The sequence below is a fragment of the Candoia aspera genome, chromosome 3 (assembly GCF_035149785.1).
Source record: "Candoia aspera isolate rCanAsp1 chromosome 3, rCanAsp1.hap2, whole genome shotgun sequence".
Lineage (NCBI taxonomy): Eukaryota > Metazoa > Chordata > Lepidosauria > Squamata > Boidae > Candoia > Candoia aspera.
The window spans coordinates 3,501,148-3,517,857 of NC_086155.1; the positions used below are offsets into that span (position 1 = coordinate 3,501,148).

At 49.8% G+C, this 16,710-nt stretch overlaps 1 protein-coding gene across 1 annotated transcript; it reads left to right on the forward strand.

Annotated features, from left to right (window-relative positions):
- Positions 1-6,695: 6,695 nt before the first annotated feature.
- SCRT2 (scratch family transcriptional repressor 2) lies at positions 6,696-12,653 on the forward strand. The gene is made up of 2 exons (XM_063297068.1): positions 6,696-6,729; positions 11,944-12,653. Exons 1-2 carry the CDS (start codon positions 6,696-6,698, stop codon positions 12,651-12,653), a joined length of 744 nt encoding a protein of 247 aa, XP_063153138.1.
- Positions 12,654-16,710: the final 4,057 nt, after the last annotated feature.

A 16,710-nucleotide genomic window follows, 5' to 3' on the forward strand; every position in this document is an offset into this window, starting at 1 on the left:
TTGTTAAGCGAATCATGCAGTTCCCCATTGATTTTGCTTGCCAGAAGAGAGCCAGGAAGGGAGAAAATGACAGTCACGTGACCACAGGATGCTGTGATGGTCATAAATGCGAACCGGTTGCCAAGCGCCCAAATCATGTTCACGTGACCGTGGGGACATTGTAATGGTCCTAAGTGTGAGGACTAGTCGCAAGTCAATTATTCCAGCATTGTCATAAGTCTGAACCATCACTAAACGAATGGTTGTTAAGTGAGGAATACCTGCACCTAGTTCTACATCCCTGCCCTGGGCCAACCGAGTGATGGTGTCAAGGTTCATTCTCAGGGTCAGGAGGCTGTGGGGGTGTCGATGGGGGAGAACGGGCTTTGGCTCAACCCTGGCAAGACTGAGTGGCTGTGGGTTTTAAGGCCCCGGGATTGGGAGGTTTTCCATCCTTAACTCTGCCTGGAGGGTCACTTCGCCAGTCAGAGGCTCAACTGGGGGGTCCTCCTGGACTCACGACTTCTGCCCAAAGAGCAGGTGGCAGCATGCCAGGAGAACCTTTGCACAGGTTCATCTTGTGCACCAGTTTGTGACTCTTCCTGGATGGGGAAACTGTTGATGGTCATTCACCCCTTGGTCACCTCCTGTCTAGACTACTACAATGCATTTTACATAGGGCTGCCCTTGAAGATGACTCAGAAGTTGCAACAAATGCAACAGCCAAGTAGTTATGGGCACACCCAGGTGTGGCCATGCAACATCACTACTCTGTGAGCTGCCATTTCTCCCAGCAAGCTTCCAGATGTAATTCAAGGTGGTTATCACCCATAAAGCCTACATGGCACACAGATGGATGATTTGCAGGACTGCATGTCTCCGATGATTTCTGCTGGTCTCAAAAGCTCCAACAGGGTCACCTGACGCCACCCAAGAAGCACACCTTCTGTGTGGTTGCACCTGCCCTGTGGAACAGGGTTCTCTTCTAGATCCAGATGGCCCAAACCTCTTGGCCTTTTGTAAGGCACTGAAGACCCGGCTTTTCCCTCAGGCATTGGGCCGGGGTACTAGGTCAGCCTGTTTTTTGTTTTTTTTAGGGGTTCAATTGTGCAAAATTGTGAGTGGCCTCGGATGTGATGTGTTCTTAATTTTTCTCTTGATGGTTTTGTCTGTCGCTTTTAATGAGATGCTAGCTGCCCAGATTTGGACTGTGCGTGGGGCAGCCATATAAAATATATATGAATGAATGAATGAATGAAATCACAGATTTGAAAAAAATGGATAATCTGCTGCCCCAGAAATGTTGCCCAGTTACTTCCCTTTTGACTATTGGTCTCCAAGGTGCCTTAAGGTAGCCTTTGTAACCTGGCCTCTTTCAAAAGTGTTGGACTACAGATCCCATTGGACTGGTAAGGTAAGCAGTGAAGTCCACCATATTTAGAGGACACCATCTCCAGAGACGCACCCTCCAGGTGTCCCAAAACTAGAATCCATCCTCACCTAGGATCAGGGTGAATCTGTCTGCTTCTTCCCTCACAGGAGACCCTCTCCAGCAAGCTGAGCCACCTGTTTGTGGCCAAGAACTGTATTTACCTGTGGAACAATCAGAAGGCTGTAAGACAGATGATGCCTGATTCTCAAGTGGGTGACACTAGGCTTTGAAAGGGCATTGGGGGAATGTGGGTGTTGTTTCAACTGTGGCTAAGCTCTTTTAGTGCTTATCCTACAGTTTTCCACTCTGTCTCCTTTCAAACAGGAAGAAAAGCATGCCATTCCTTTTTGGCAATCACTGTGATAGTGGTTCTGAGGGCTGGAAAAAGGGGACCCCCTCAGCCCCCCAACCCTGCCTTAGATCCATGTTTCTGTCTTTAAAAAGCCACCTTTCTCCCATAGGGAAAATACTCGGGAAAGACCAGAGGGATCAGGGAAGGATCTGTCAAAGGTGTTGCCCTTCAACATTTGTCTGGCTCCTAGTCAGCACTTTCTGTACAGATCGACTGTGTTTCATGTGTGTGTGTGCGCGCGCATGCTGTCTTTTCATGCCAGATAATCCTGTGGCTTCCGTTGCAAAATGTGCTTACAGAGACCAGGGTGGTGCAGGGAAGAGCAGACTGGGTTGGCCCCCTCCAGAGTTACAAAACTGGCTTGATAACCTTGAAGAAATGATTCATTTTTCAGCACACCCCTGGGGGCAGCAGCCACGGGGGTCAACCTCTGGAGTAATACAAGCAATGTTGCATCACCTCCTGGTCTCTTTTCTGGAGAGAGTTAACTCAGTTGCCCTTCCATCTTTACTCCTTTCTCAGTGCCCTCCTCTGGAAACCCAGATGTTGGCCAGAACCCAGTGATATTTTGCCCCAAAGAAAAGGAACAAAGGATGATGCTGAACAAAGAAGGCCTTTGCCATAGATTGGGTGCAAAATCATGACATGTACGGCCTAGGATTTTAGAACTGGAAGGGTCTGGCAACCCTTATCCAGCCCCCCAGCTCAGTTGCTACAGAGATGACCCATCCAGCTTCTTAAATACTTTCAGCATTGGAGACAGACCACCATTCCATTGTCCTTATTAGGAGTTTACTGTTTCATGTGATTGGCCCCTACCCACTGAAAAGCTGCCTTTGAATGCAAAATACAGGTAGTCCTTGACTTATGACCATAACTGGGACTGGAACTTCCATTGCTAAGCAAGGCAGTTGTGAGTCGTGTGTGATCTTACGACCTTTTTTGCTGCGGCCATTAAGCAAATCACTGCTGTCATTAAGTGAATCATGTGGTTGTTAAGCGAATCCGGCTTCCCCCATTGACTCTGCTTGTCAGAAGCCCGCTGGGAAGGTCGCAAATGGCTATCACGCGACCCTGGGATGCTGCAACCGTCGTAAATACCACTGTGAATTTTGATCACATGGCTGCAGGGATGTGCAATGGTCCTACGTGCGAGGGCCAGTCGCAAATCACTTTTCCCACCATTGTCGTAACTTTGAACGATCACTAAACGAACGGTCAAGGACTACCTGTAATGATGGCAATTTTAAAAAGACAGTGAAATCCCTTGACTGCATGATGCGGCATGATAAACATTTTCTGGCTTTGCCCCATAGATCCTACTCTAAACTAACTGAACAGGTTGGCCTTGCAGACAGTTCACCAAGCCACAAAATAAACCAGCTCGGCTGAAAGAGGCTCACAAACAAGGCAATGGAAAAGTTACTCTTCTATTGTTTATTTTACTGATAAAGAGCTCCACGGAATGAAGTCTAGATAACTAGTTTTCTTTATCAGGAAGATGAGCTTCCTAATCAGCTCAATTTCAGGGTTTCTCTCACCAAGGTGTCCCTTTTAACCAATATTAAGGATCAAAATAGGAAGCAGACAGAGATCCTTTGCAAGAATCCTTTCCATCCTGTTGGATAACTTCCGTCCCATCTCCAATCTTCCCTTTTTGGGGAAGGACTGCCATTTCCCAGTTACTTCTACCCGACCCACCAGATTGGGGAGGTGGGGTGTGTTACGGGTCCCCGCCATCAAGGAGGTCCATCTAGTGGGACCGAGAAGCAGGGCCTTCTCCGGGGTGGCTCCCTCCCTGTGGAGCATCCTCCCCGCAGAATAAGATTGGCCCCCACTTTAACACTCTTCCAAAAGGCCCTGGAGACGCGGTTCTGCCAGCGGGCCTGGGGACCCCAGGTTGACGCGCAGCCCATCAACCGGCTTGTGTGAATGTACTGTTGCCGCCAGGGGGGTGGGGGTGCAGTGGGTTTTGTATTGGGGGCTTTATTTCTGTAAGCTGCCCGGAGTCACCGTGAGCGAGTTGGGCGGCCCTATAAATCTCAATCAATCAATCAATCAATCCATCAATCAATGCCTACTCTTTAAGCTACTATTATCTGCCCTGGCTTAATGGCGCCCCCATATCCAGGAGCAGTATTCTGCCAACAGCAGGAAAGGGATTTTCCATCATGCCCTAGCTGGACTTCCTCTGGGATAGCTTCTCGTTCTGCACGTAAGTGCGTAACTCTTAAAGGATGCTATTAAGGAGCAATCGGTGTCAAGTGTTTTTGAGTGGAGACAAGGAGCCGTGTGGGCTGGAAATGAATGAAGGAATGAACAAATCACTGCTTTAAAACATTCTCCCACCCTGGACTTTCTACCAGTTGATTCCACCCCCCACCATCCCCCACCCCCACCCCAGTCTCTCCTTAATTCAGAAATACCTGCCTAGGGCCCTGGAGCTCTTTTATCATCATTTGAAGAGCTGAGCCAAGCATAACACTCTGGCTGGCGTGTTCTGCTGTTCTGCGGGGAAAGAGACGGGCTGCCCTTGAGAAGCTAACGCTTCGTGAAATGCCAGTTAAAAAATGTGGAATCCCCCCCAGCAAAGGTCAGCGAGCTGGCAAGCTGGGGAGGCCACCATCCCAGAAGCAACAGAAAGAGGGAGGCAAAAGCCAATATTTGCTACCTTTCCATGCTTAACCCCTCCCCAGAAGCAAGTTTTTTCACCAAAGGGAAGGACAGGGCATATGGTTTCGCAAGGATGGGGGAAAAATGCTCACTTATTTTGTAAATGCTGGGGGAGAAATAGCCTTTCATGCAGAAATTACCGCATTGACCTTTGCACAGGGCCACTCTGGAAATGCAAGAATATTATCCCAGCCCCTGGGATAACCAGAACAGATTATTCCTCCCTTTCTCCAGGCCCATATGTCTGCCTTTGCCACCTACCCAGATTTGGCCTCAGCAAGTAGGCGCCGCAATGTCATTCTATTTATTCTGTGACCCCGGATTGACTAGTCTCACAAGGAATGTTCCGGCACTGCACTCTTCACATGTTGCAAGACCCCATGGAGAAGAGTGGATTTGGATCTCGTTACCCATGCCTCCCAGCAATTAGCAACAAGGAAAAAAAAAAGATCCTGTGTTAATTTGGCTAAATGCACAGCAGAATACGCAGCCAATAGTTAGCACTGTATCTCAACCTTGGCCACTTTCAGATGGATGGACTCCAACTCCCAGAATTCCCCAGCCAGCCATGCTGGCTGGGGAATTCTGGGAGTTGAAGTCCATCCATCTGAAAGTGACCAAGGCTGAAAAACACTGGTCTAAAAACTCATTCCTCTCTCCCTTGGTCATTGGCCTGCCTTTTGGCTGGGGATGATGGGCCCATCTGGCCGTTCAGCACAGAACGGCCATAAAAATTCTTCACACGCACAGACACACACCGATGCACACTTGGGGTTTCGTTCCTGAGATGGAGGCAGCTTTGCATGAAATGGTTTGCACCGAACGAACCTGTCAACGATGCCCAAGCTCAGGGTAGCTTCAGCTTCGGCTCTCCCCTTGGCGATAACCTTGCTACGCATTCCAGAGAAAGTGTGAAAAATTGCTGAGCAGGGCATTTTCCTGCCAGGAGTGTGATGGAGGGGGGTGAATGAGATCTCTGCAGTGGAGCCTGGAAGATAATTCGGGAGGGGGTGGGTGGGCTGTTAATCCCCTTAAATTTCATACCTGCCAAAAGAACATAATCCAAGGCGGATTTTGCAAGAAATTGCAAAGGCAGAGAATAAAAATAGAGTGGATTTTTTTTTTCATGCTCATTCAGGGCTTTTTAAAACCCAATCGATATTCCAGCAAGGAAACGGGGGGGCAGGGAATGGAGAGTCACTTTTGCTGAGTGTCGAAAACCGAGCCAAGACATGTGCATTCCCCCCCCCCCCCCGGCACCCTTTCCTTTATAAACTCATCCCTCTTCAAGGAGATTCCCTCCCCGAAAAGAAAGGAGAGAAGTCATCCTTCCCGCAGGCTGTGTGGCCTTCCAGATATGGGGGGCTGCACTCCGTCCCCAACATGCTCAGATGGGGTGATGGTTCTTGAAAGGGGGCTGGAGACATGATTGAGAGAAAGGTGTGAAGGAGAGGGGGGTGTTAGAGGCAAACGCTGCCTCTAAGGATCCGAGTGGCGGATCTTCTTGGCCTTCCCCTGATGGGGAAGAGAAATGGGGTGGCAGAAATTGGGAGGTGGTGCAACATATCCAAATGGTGGGCATCCTTGAAACTCCCAGGTGGCCGCTGGTGGCCATGGGATGCTGGAATATCTACAACTTTGGCAGGGTTAGACTGCAAACATCTAAATCAGTGTTGTTCAACCTTGGCCACTTGAAGCTGGATGGACTTCCACTCCCAGAATTCCCTAGCCAGCATGCTTGAAGATGAGTGGACTTCCACTCCCAGAATTCCCCAGCCAGCATGCTTGAAGATGGGTGGACTTCAACTCCCAGAATTCCCCAGTCAGCATGTTTGAAAATGTGGGGACTTCAACTCCCAGAATTCCCCAGCCAGCATGGTGGCTGGGGAATTGGCTGCCACCTGGTGGTGATCTGGGTCTTTGCAACCCAGACACAGCAACCCAACTTTCGGTTTAACCCAGCCGGGTTCGACTTTCAGGCTTCAGCCCAATCTCTTTTTGGGGCCCCGAGAGCCACACTGACCTCTGAGTGGAGGGGCAGAGACGGGAGACGCACGACGTCGGACTGCGTTTGAAATGCGATCGAGCCCTGCCGATGCGATGAGCTCATGGATTTCATGGTTATTTCCTTTCGGTACTCTCAGAATTACAGTTGCGAGGCATCTGGAGGAGGGTCTCTTGGGTGTGCAGCCCGGGGCGTCTGCAGGCGACGGTCAAAAAAGTCAAGATGGCGGCCGCAATGGTGCGATTGAGGCTTTGATGGCCCAGGCTGCACCCGAGGATTACCGGGAACGTGAGACATTCTGTCTCTGTCGATTCTTCTCTCTTCTCTTAGAGAATGGAAGAGGATGATCTTTGCTGGCTTATAAAGAGGAGATGTTAAATATAAAGTGCATCGAAAATAATTTTCTAGGACGCCCATTTCAGTCTCTTTTGGAGGCACTGTGGGCGGGAGGGCAGCTAAACTAGCCTGCAGCATCCATTCAACACCAGGTCCCAGATGTCCCCGCCTATTCCCCCCTATTCAGCATGTTGGCTAAATGGGGCCTCCACGTTCAGGCCGGGTAGCCAAACACCCGGCCTTGTCTGGTTTAGCCCAGTGTGAGGACAACACAGTCCACCTGCCTGCAAACTCAAAGGGGAGAGAAAAGTCAGGGCAGGGCCCACCCCATCCATCCTAAACCCCAGGTATGTTGAGACTACAATCCCCAGAATCCCCAGCCACTAAAGCAGGAAGAGTTTGAGGAAGCCTTAATCCAGAGGGGGCCAAGAATTTCTTGGAAACTGTCCCCCGTCCCAGTTATGTGGAACCTCCCCCTTCAGGAGTAGTTTAGCTTTGACACATGCATATTGGGGACCGGTGGAAAGAGATGGCTAACGTCTCCAGGCCATCTCACGACTAGTTGGCCGTTACAAACAGCCAGACTGGATGGCCAGATCCCATTTTGAGAGGCGGCAAGGAGGAAACGCGTTCTTATCCAGAGCAAAGACAGTAATTTAAGAAAAAGCTGCCTTCTTTCCTGTGTTGTGATTGCAGGAAAACACTTCCCGAGTTTGCTCCACAGATTTTCCAAAGGGGATTGGATCCCATTCTCCGCTCCAAAGGCCAGATCAGCAGAGACAGATGTCCTCAGAATATGTCAACTTCTGCTGAATTTGTCAGATAAAAATAGCATCCTCTCCGACATTTCAGAGACAAAAATCTGCACACCACCCAGGACAGATCGCTGGAAGCATTTTTCTGTTTCCTGCATTCACTTATGGCACAACCACCAGGCCCTGTCACAGGGAGTGACAAGGACCCCAAGACAGTTGATAGGGTCTGAGAGGTCTAGTCCAACCCCCTGCTCAGGGCAGGATTTCTGTGGGCAGCTGGACCCTGGGTACATTAAAGAGGAGTGAGGTCCTCCCCAGTTGGGAGTTTATAGAAAATGTGCTAAGATTCCACTTTATTTTATTTATTCGTCATATTTATATAGCAGCCCATCTCATAAAATGTGACTCTGGGTGGCACACAATAAAAAACAATAATATAAAAAACAATCAACAATTAAAAAATAACATTACAATTTTAAAAAGGCAAGGAGAGAGCGACAGATATTAATACTTTCAGATTGTTGATAGAAAGATTCCTGGGGGATGGAGAGCATTGGTAAGACTGGTTTGTGTGTGTGTGTGTGTCTGTGCATACACAATAAAGCCTTCTGGTGACTTCATGGACCCCACCGGGTAGTTCACTTGGCAGCTATCCTGGCAGGGCCACAACACCCCACTTTATTACAAATTCCTCAACTGAAAACCATTCATTTAATGACGGTCTGAAGTTACGACAGCCTCGGGATGGGTGCTTGATGGCCTGTAAAGGACTTCCAAGTGTCGCAAAATGTCGCACCACCTCCCGCTGTCACACAATCGCCTTTCGGGTGCTTGGCAGCTGGCTCACATTTACGACCAGTCACGGGATCGCATTTTGCAACTTTTTTGCCATTTTCTGGAAAAACACACCCATTGGGGAAGCTGGTTTCGTTTAACGACCAGGGTGATTCGCTTAACGGCCACTGTAAACAGATTGTAAAATTGGGTTGGGTCACGTGGTAACTCAACTTACAACCCCAATGGCTTACAATGGAAATTCCAGTCCCAATTGTGGTCGTAAGTCGAGGACTACCTGTACAAATCAGCACGACATTGATTAATATTTAATGATCATGGTTTTAATAGATATACAGTATGTGTGTGTTAATAGTATATAGATGTTGTTTTAACTGTTGGTTGGGAGCTGCCCGGAGTTAGATATAAGATGGGCAGCTATATAAATGTTTTAAATAAATGCATAAAATGCATAAATGAATGAATGAATGAATGAGTGAATGAATGAATGAATATGTGAATATTTGGTTAAATAAATAAATAAATTTAAGAATATTTGGTTAAATAAATAAATAAATAAATAAATAAATGGCTGCTTTCACCTTGGGATGCAAAATGAAGGCTTTATTGGATCATCTCAGCCTCCTAAAGTGGGGAGCAAGTCCTGTTCCACAGGGGAGCCAACTGGGTTGTTGCAAATGATGCCTCATAGTTTGTTCCTGGGGCATATGGGGAGGGGGTCAAACAAGTCAAGATGGCTGCCCTGAGTGAATGACTGATGCTGCCCTCCTTTTTTATCTGTTGCACAGAAATAGGGGTGGGTGGGCTTGTGGCCGCCATCTTGATTATTTCTCCCCATGCCCTCCCCAGGGGTGCCCCTGGCCTCATAAGGGACCAGGGAGTCTGTGCAATTCAGAGCAGCTTTCACCCCTTCCCTTCCCTTCCCATCTCATCCCATCCCAGCATGTGCGCGCGCAGGCGTGCGCGCACACACACACACACACATGCTACATGCCTCCAGGTTGTTAGCCCCACCAGACCAGGAAAGCGACTCCACAGGAAGATTTAAGCTACTTTTATTGAGATGGTTATAAGGATAGAATCTTGCAAGCCTGATTGTGCAGCACTTCCTTTCCCCTCTTATACTCCAGTGATTTAGGGGGGTGTCTGCCTGAGGCTCTTCCAATGTTATCTTGTTGCTCTGGACTTAAAAAATGCTTCAGCCTCTTTGCCTAGGAACAGCTCCTGCATATTTCCATCAAGGTTTTGTGTGCTTAGGGTTGGGGTGGAGGTAGGATTCACACATGAAAACCAGGTGGACCCATGAGTGAACACCTGCCACTTAACCCTAAGCACATAAAAGCAGGCAGAGCTTCAACTGCACCATCATGACCGCCATCTTGACTTTTCTGACTCTCTGGTGCAGACACCCCTGCAACCTAAGTCATCCTTTCCCCACCTTGATCCCCTTCCTGGACGTCCAACCTCAAGTCCCATCAGGCCCACATAACGATGCACCAGACTGGGGGAAACCCACTGACAGCAGACCATCCTTCCTTCATTTTATCCGAACCTTGCAGGGGAGGCCAAGCGAATGAGCAACCCCCTTTCGCACCGCCTTCCCGACGGCCACTCAAGAGGAAACGAGGCAAGACAGACAGGCTGGAGAGCAAGGTGGCCTCCTTTCCACTCCATTTCCTCTCATTTCCCCCGGGGGAAGGATGGAGATCGCATTCCCAGGCTTTCTCCCTTGCTGGGCATCTGGGTATGCATGCAAGCCCTTTGTTTGCCAAGCTCCCATTGAGCCTGCTGAAACTGCCCCCCATCCCAGAAGAGGAAGACAAAACTCTTTCTTTGGCTCCCTAACGGGAAGAGCGTGCGAGCATCTTATCATTATTAGCCAATATAACTTCCTTGCTTGGTTAGCCCACACGCCGGCCGTGTGCTGTGTTTGGATTACATTCCCAACGCGCACAGTTGGGTCAGACAGTGTGGCTTTGCAGGTCGAACAGCACAGGTTGAAACCCACTTAGCCCTGGTTTAAAAGGATCGGGTAGGCTAAGAAAGAGAGACATGCAGCATTTTGGCAGGAAAGGTGCTTTTTGGATCAGCCCTTCAGGCTGGAATACCTGCACCTCCCCCTGCCACATGGGCCTGCCCTGCCGTTGGTATGCATTAGTATGAAAATCACACCTTTTCAAGATACTTCAACCCAGAATGGATATTTAAACTCTTTCAAGCATGGAGGCGGATTACAAACTACCGTAGGAGAGGAGGGAGGGGGGCAGGCGTTAGATTCCATGTTTTAAACGCTTGGATCTTTTGTGTATTGTCTTCTGTGTGCAAAGCCAATCGTGGCTGGGTGGGTAAGAGCCTCTAGAACAATGTTTTCCAACTTTAGCCACTTTCAGATGGGTGGACTTCAACTCCCAGAATCCCTATCCAAATGGAGTCCAAGTACCAGTTTCCTTTTGGATAAAAACAAGAGGGAGGGGAGAGGGTTGCTTACTTGGGTAGGATTCCTTGTTCTCCTCTGGCTGAATTGGGTCAGGACCATTTTTATCCTTTCCTTGGGAGATATTTTTTAAAATTCTCCTTCCTGGGCTGAAGGATGTGGGAAAAATAAGGAGGTGCTTCACCAGAATTGTCAATATAAGCAGGAGCTGACAAGCCCAAACACTGGATTTACACTCAGAGCAGTGTAGTTCATTCACATTCAACACAGAAAAAAGCAAGCAAGTATCCATCTGTGTGTTTATGCATATAAACTGTCAAGGCTCCCAGGTAAACCAGACAGGAAACATGACCAGAAGAGCTAATTCTACTTTATTGTAAGGCTACATTGACAGAATCTTGCAAGTCTGAAAGTACAGATCTCCCGCCGTCTCCTTTACAGCCTGAGAAACTGGGGAGGGTCCCTTCTGAGCCTCTTGCCCTGCCCACTGTGCAGCTGTGGGCTGTGCCCTCTCTTATCGGACTGCTCCCTTGGCAGCATCTCTTTGCCCAGTTTCCCAAGGTCTTTCCCACATACCATTAATAAACATATATACAGATAGAAAGAGAAAGTTTAACCGATCCTTCCATTTTGGCTTAAAAAGTTCAGATCAGCATTGATGGTACTGAGACTTCTATAGCTCCACTAGAAGAGACTCTCTGTAGCTCAGGCTGACCTGTGGAGTCATCGGTGCCCTCTGAGCTTGGCTGTTGGCTGGCAGACGTCTCGTTGCCCGACTAGGGAGCATCATCAGTGCGAGGGAGGGTAGGGTTTGTCCCCTGTTTATATCCAGCAGCTTGCCCTGCCTTTGTGGGTGGGGTGTGGTTTTCACCTTGGTGGTTCCTTGATTGAGGTATTGTTTATAGACACATAGAAAAAAACCACATTTACGCACCATTCAAAAGAGGCTAAGAAGGAAACAGAAAAAGAGCAGAACACATCCCCTCCAGCAGCCAACACCCAGAGAAGCAGGGATTGACACCAGGCAAGGAAGCAAGCAGCAAACACTGGCTTAGATCAATACAGAAGAGCTCCAGCCAAGCTTGTGAAGTTGGTTTGCTGACCTGGCCCACCCCAAAGGGCTGACACCTCCTTTCCTTTTCGATTCACTGAACGCTTTCTGTGCGCTTGTCTCTCCTGCAGGATACCTCCCGGCCTGCCTCCCCAACTCAGGTCACAGAAATGAGAAGAAGAAAGCGAGACGCCACACGGCCTCTTCGGACCCCCTTTATACCCCGACCCAGGAGGACTACAGTGACCCGGAGAGCCCGCAGTCCAGCCTCTCTTCCCAGTATTTCCAGGGCGAAGTGGCCGTCACCGAGAGCTACTCGATGGATGCCTTCTTCATCATCGACGGGCGGTCCCGCCGGCGGGGCGAGGGCCCTCGGCGCGGGGGCCACCGCCACGCCTGCCCCGAGTGCGGCAAGACCTACGCCACCTCGTCAAACCTCAGCCGCCACAAGCAGACGCACCGCAGCCTGGACAGCAAGATGGCCAAGAAGTGCCCGACATGCAGCAAAGCCTACGTCTCCATGCCGGCCTTGGCCATGCACCTGCTGACGCACAACCTCAAGCACAAGTGCGCGGTCTGCGGCAAGGCCTTCAGCCGGCCGTGGCTGCTGCAGGGACACATGCGCTCCCACACGGGGGAGAAGCCCTTCGGCTGCTCCCACTGCGGCAAGGCCTTCGCAGACCGTTCGAACCTGCGCGCCCACATGCAGACCCACTCGGCCCTCAAGCACTACCGCTGCGCACAGTGCCAGAAGACATTTGCCCTCAAATCCTACCTCCACAAACACTACGAATCTGCCTGCTTCAAGGGGGCCGAGCACGCCTGCCCGGCAGGCAACTGACCCCAGGCAGGGCCACTCGCCCGCAGCCTCCTCCAGAACCCTGGGGCTTGTTTCAGCTTCACCACAGGTCAGCCTCGTAGGAGCCCAAAGGACCTCTGGGAAGAACCGCGGGACGTCGTATTGTGGGGAAGAGGTTCTCAGACGGAAACTGGGCCCTGCAACCTCAGAGAGATCTCTTCCTAAAACACGGCGGCTGGGTTCACACAACCCACTTAGCCCAGCTGGGCCAAGACTTGGTAGATACAGTTGCCCAACATGCTGAGTTTGGTTGGCATTGGGCTTGCTTTGTGCACATGCCGGCGAGGCTCAGAGGGTGAGCTGCATCCAGGCGGTGATTAGTTTATGGTTTGAAGGATGGCGCAAGCCTAGACAATGGATGGGTTCAAAAACCTGGCTGAGCATGTTGGGGGAACGCAATCACTGGCTGGATTCGCACGACACACTGCCATGGGGCTGGCGGTGCCTGGTCCAACTTGTAGTGGGAATACATCTGCTGCATCAGCCAGGTGTGTGAAGCCATAAGATGGTTTGTTTCGGCACAGCATACTGCGGAACACAGCAACTGTTGGTTAAACCTGAGTTAGGGTTTAGGGTGTTGTGTGAACCCAGCTAGGAGGAGTTTTGGAAAGAGGTCAAAAACAGACCGCTAAACCCAGTCTCTCTCTGACCTCCTTTTCTCCATCCTTCAACTCAACTGAAGCAATAACACCCATTTGGCTCGCACGAAGCTCCTTCCAAGGGAAGCCTCACCTGATCCCTGCTTGTCTTCACACACTGCGAGAAACTTTTGACTCCTTTTGACACATTGAGGGAGAAGAAGGAACGGCCATACCTCTTTTTTGGAACATGGGGAACACCTTGGGCATATTTATTCCTTAATTTATTCCCGTATTTATTTAATGCTGCTCCTTCTTCTGCCTTTTTCGGGGAAGAACACAATTTGTCAGCGAGGGAAACTTTTCGAGGACAGAACTAAAGCTGGTGTTGTTCTACTGCACAAGGAGACCCTGCAGAGAGGTAGCTGTTCAACCGGTGAAGCCAGCTGGGTGGCTTGGGAATCAAGCCTAACCAGGTTTTGAAAAGTGGGAGGGGTCTACCGCACTGTTTCTCAACGTCATCCACTTGAGGATGTGGGGACTTCAACTCCCAGAATTCCCCAGCCAGCCATGCTGGCTGGGGAATTCTGGGAATTGAAGTCCACACATCTTCAAGTAGCCAAGGTTGAGAAATGCTGGGCTACAGTACTCTCTCTGCTGTAAGAGCTGGGAAGGGTTGTGGAGGGAGAGACTGGGAACAAAAAGTGTGTGTGTGCTTGTGTGGGTGTGGGTGTGGGTGTATGTATGTATAAAAATAGTGGCTTTTCTGGTGGACACGACCATGGTTATAAACACTTGGAGGGCTCTAAGATGGCATGGTGTCCTTCAGAGGCCCCAGAGGTCCAAGCCAATGGCCAGGGGTGTCCTGGGGAGGGGGTCAAAAAGTCCAGATGGCATCACAGTTGAAGCCCCACGCCTTTTTATGTGCATGGCACAGGCAACATGCCTAAAATGGGTGGGCTTTGGTAGCAGTTGCCATCTTGACTTTTTTGACTGCCCTCCCAGGACATCCCTGCCAACAGCTCTGCTGGATGGTCATTCTGGGCATTTTAATCCTAGTCCATCTAGGGCAGTGTTTCTCAACCTTGCCAACTTTTAAGATAGAGGGACTTCAACTCCCAGAGTTCCTCAGCCAGACATGCTGGCCGGGGAAGTCTGGGACTTGAAGTCCACACATCTTAAAGTTGCTGAGGTTGAGAACCATTGCTCTAGGGGATGCCAGATAGGAAAAAGGTGGACTACCATGCACAGGGAAGACTCGTCAGCCCTTGAGGACTGCAAACCCTGATCCTGAAGCAACGAGAACTCAATCTCGGATCTAAAGTAAGACAAGTGAAAAGCCTCCACTGGGTCAAGCGTGACTCCTGATGTCCTCAGAACAAGTCCAAAAAACTCAGCCTGAAGGACTGCTCTCCAGGCATTCATGAAGAAGGACAAGAAGATGAGGCCATGGCATTGCTCAGCTGTCCCCAACCTGCTGTCCTCAGGATACATCCCACAATAACGTTCACTCGGTCCAGTTATCACAGCTCCCAACCTTTCCAGCTGGGGATGATGGCAGCTGTTGCCCAACACATCCAGGGCATCAAATTGGGGGACAACACTTTTGCTCAACTCTGTGGCAAACCAAACTCCTGAACTTTGAGTCTGCTGCTGCATTGGCTGTGTTAAACCTCAGGACATCAGCTCAAGGTACAGGCACAGGACCAGCATTTAAGCCCCTCTTGTGGGCGAGAAAGTTGAGTTTTTATTTTACCGCTACATCAGAGTCCACCTTTTTCCTCTGGCAAATTTTCTTTGTAAATCTGAGCAAACCAGAAGAGCCACTGCTGCCATAAGCTTAGGAATTACCTATTTAAATGTTCTAATTTATCCTATTTATCCTATTTATTGTTTGCCGATTCATAAGGGGGCGGGTGGAGGGGTGGAGGGGAACGGAGTTTACTTTGCATGCATTCTAGTTAGGAGGGAACTGGCTGCGACTGGCACTGGATACAGATCTGCGGGGTGGATTTTTGCCTTTCTTTTGCTCCGAAAGAGCAGGCGGAGATTTAAAACAGGGATCACTGATTGACTTCTGCCAATGCTAAATTGTGGGGAGAGTGTGTTTCCTTTCGAATGCCTGTGTGGCCAGAGCACAGGACCCTGCCTTAACAAAGACAGATTTGGAGTCCAACCGAACCCGGACTTTTTGATCCGGACGGCTGCATCTTTGAAGGGATGGATCTCCCCAGCGGTTCTCCCGGAGGACTTTTAGCCATGATGGGGAGAATTGAACCAAGTCCTTTCCCCATGTTAAGACTGCCCCCTGCCACCACCATGTGGACTTTCTCCTAGCACTATGCCATAACGCAGATGCCCCGGAGAAGAAAGCGAAGCTTCAACGGAGATGGCAACAAATCCAGATGTAAACCGGAAGCATCCAATGAATTACTTCTCTCTTTCTCCACCACCATATTCAATCCTCTCTCCTGGAAGGTAAATCCTTGCTTCTTCACCAGGGTGGAAACGTTGTGCAGATATCATGGGCACCAACATCTCGACAAACCACCTCCAGGTCTGGGCCATCCAGAGGTGGTCCCGGTTGCTGGCAAGCACCACCAGGGTCTAACTCAGGTCAAGGAAGACCTCAAAATGCAGCGGAGGCGGCTTATGACTTTTGATGTACGCAATACACACAAACACTTCACAGACGTTACCTCGCCAGTATGTTGGGCACATAGCTTTCCAAGCGCTTAAAAGTGATTTATCAGGGGAATCTCCATTTTGTCCCCACAGCAACAACCCTGTAAGGTAGGCAAGTCTAAAGAAAAGCAGCCAGCCCAGAGTCGCTCAGCACGTTTCCAGGGCTCAGGGTGGACTTGACCTGGCTGTCCACAGGCCAACACCTTAACCATCATTAAACTATTACCCAAAGTCCAAAATCAGGTGGGTCTGCAGCTTACGAATTAGAGAGGGACCTATCCCCACTTAATTAAATTCATAAATATCTTGGGAAGCAGGAAAATGAACTAAGGACTCTCGGTGAGGGAAAGTCACCTTTGGGGTGTCTGCAACGTCTCCCTCTCTGAACAGATTGGGGTTTAGGCCGCGCAATGGCTGATCAGGTCCTTTGCATTTAAACTTTGTCTTCCCGGTGAACAATCCGCTCTTTCGGTTATCTCTGGCTGCAGCTGGAAGTAACAAGAGAGCGCACCAGCCATTTCTATGCAATTTTTCAGAAACACTTCCTGCTGGCCAAGCTTCCGGATGTCAGATGCCCCTGAATTTTCCAGCACTTGCTGACGGCAGCGGCGATGTGGCCTCCGTCATCTTCCGGTGACATGCAAGAACTTCTCGGAACAAAGGCCCCTCACCCACATCTGGAGACATCCATGTTCGTTTTCTACCTCGGACCCGAAGGCCAAAGTTGTAGGAGCTCACTGGCCATGGATATGCCAAGCCACGAAGGGGCAGCCTCA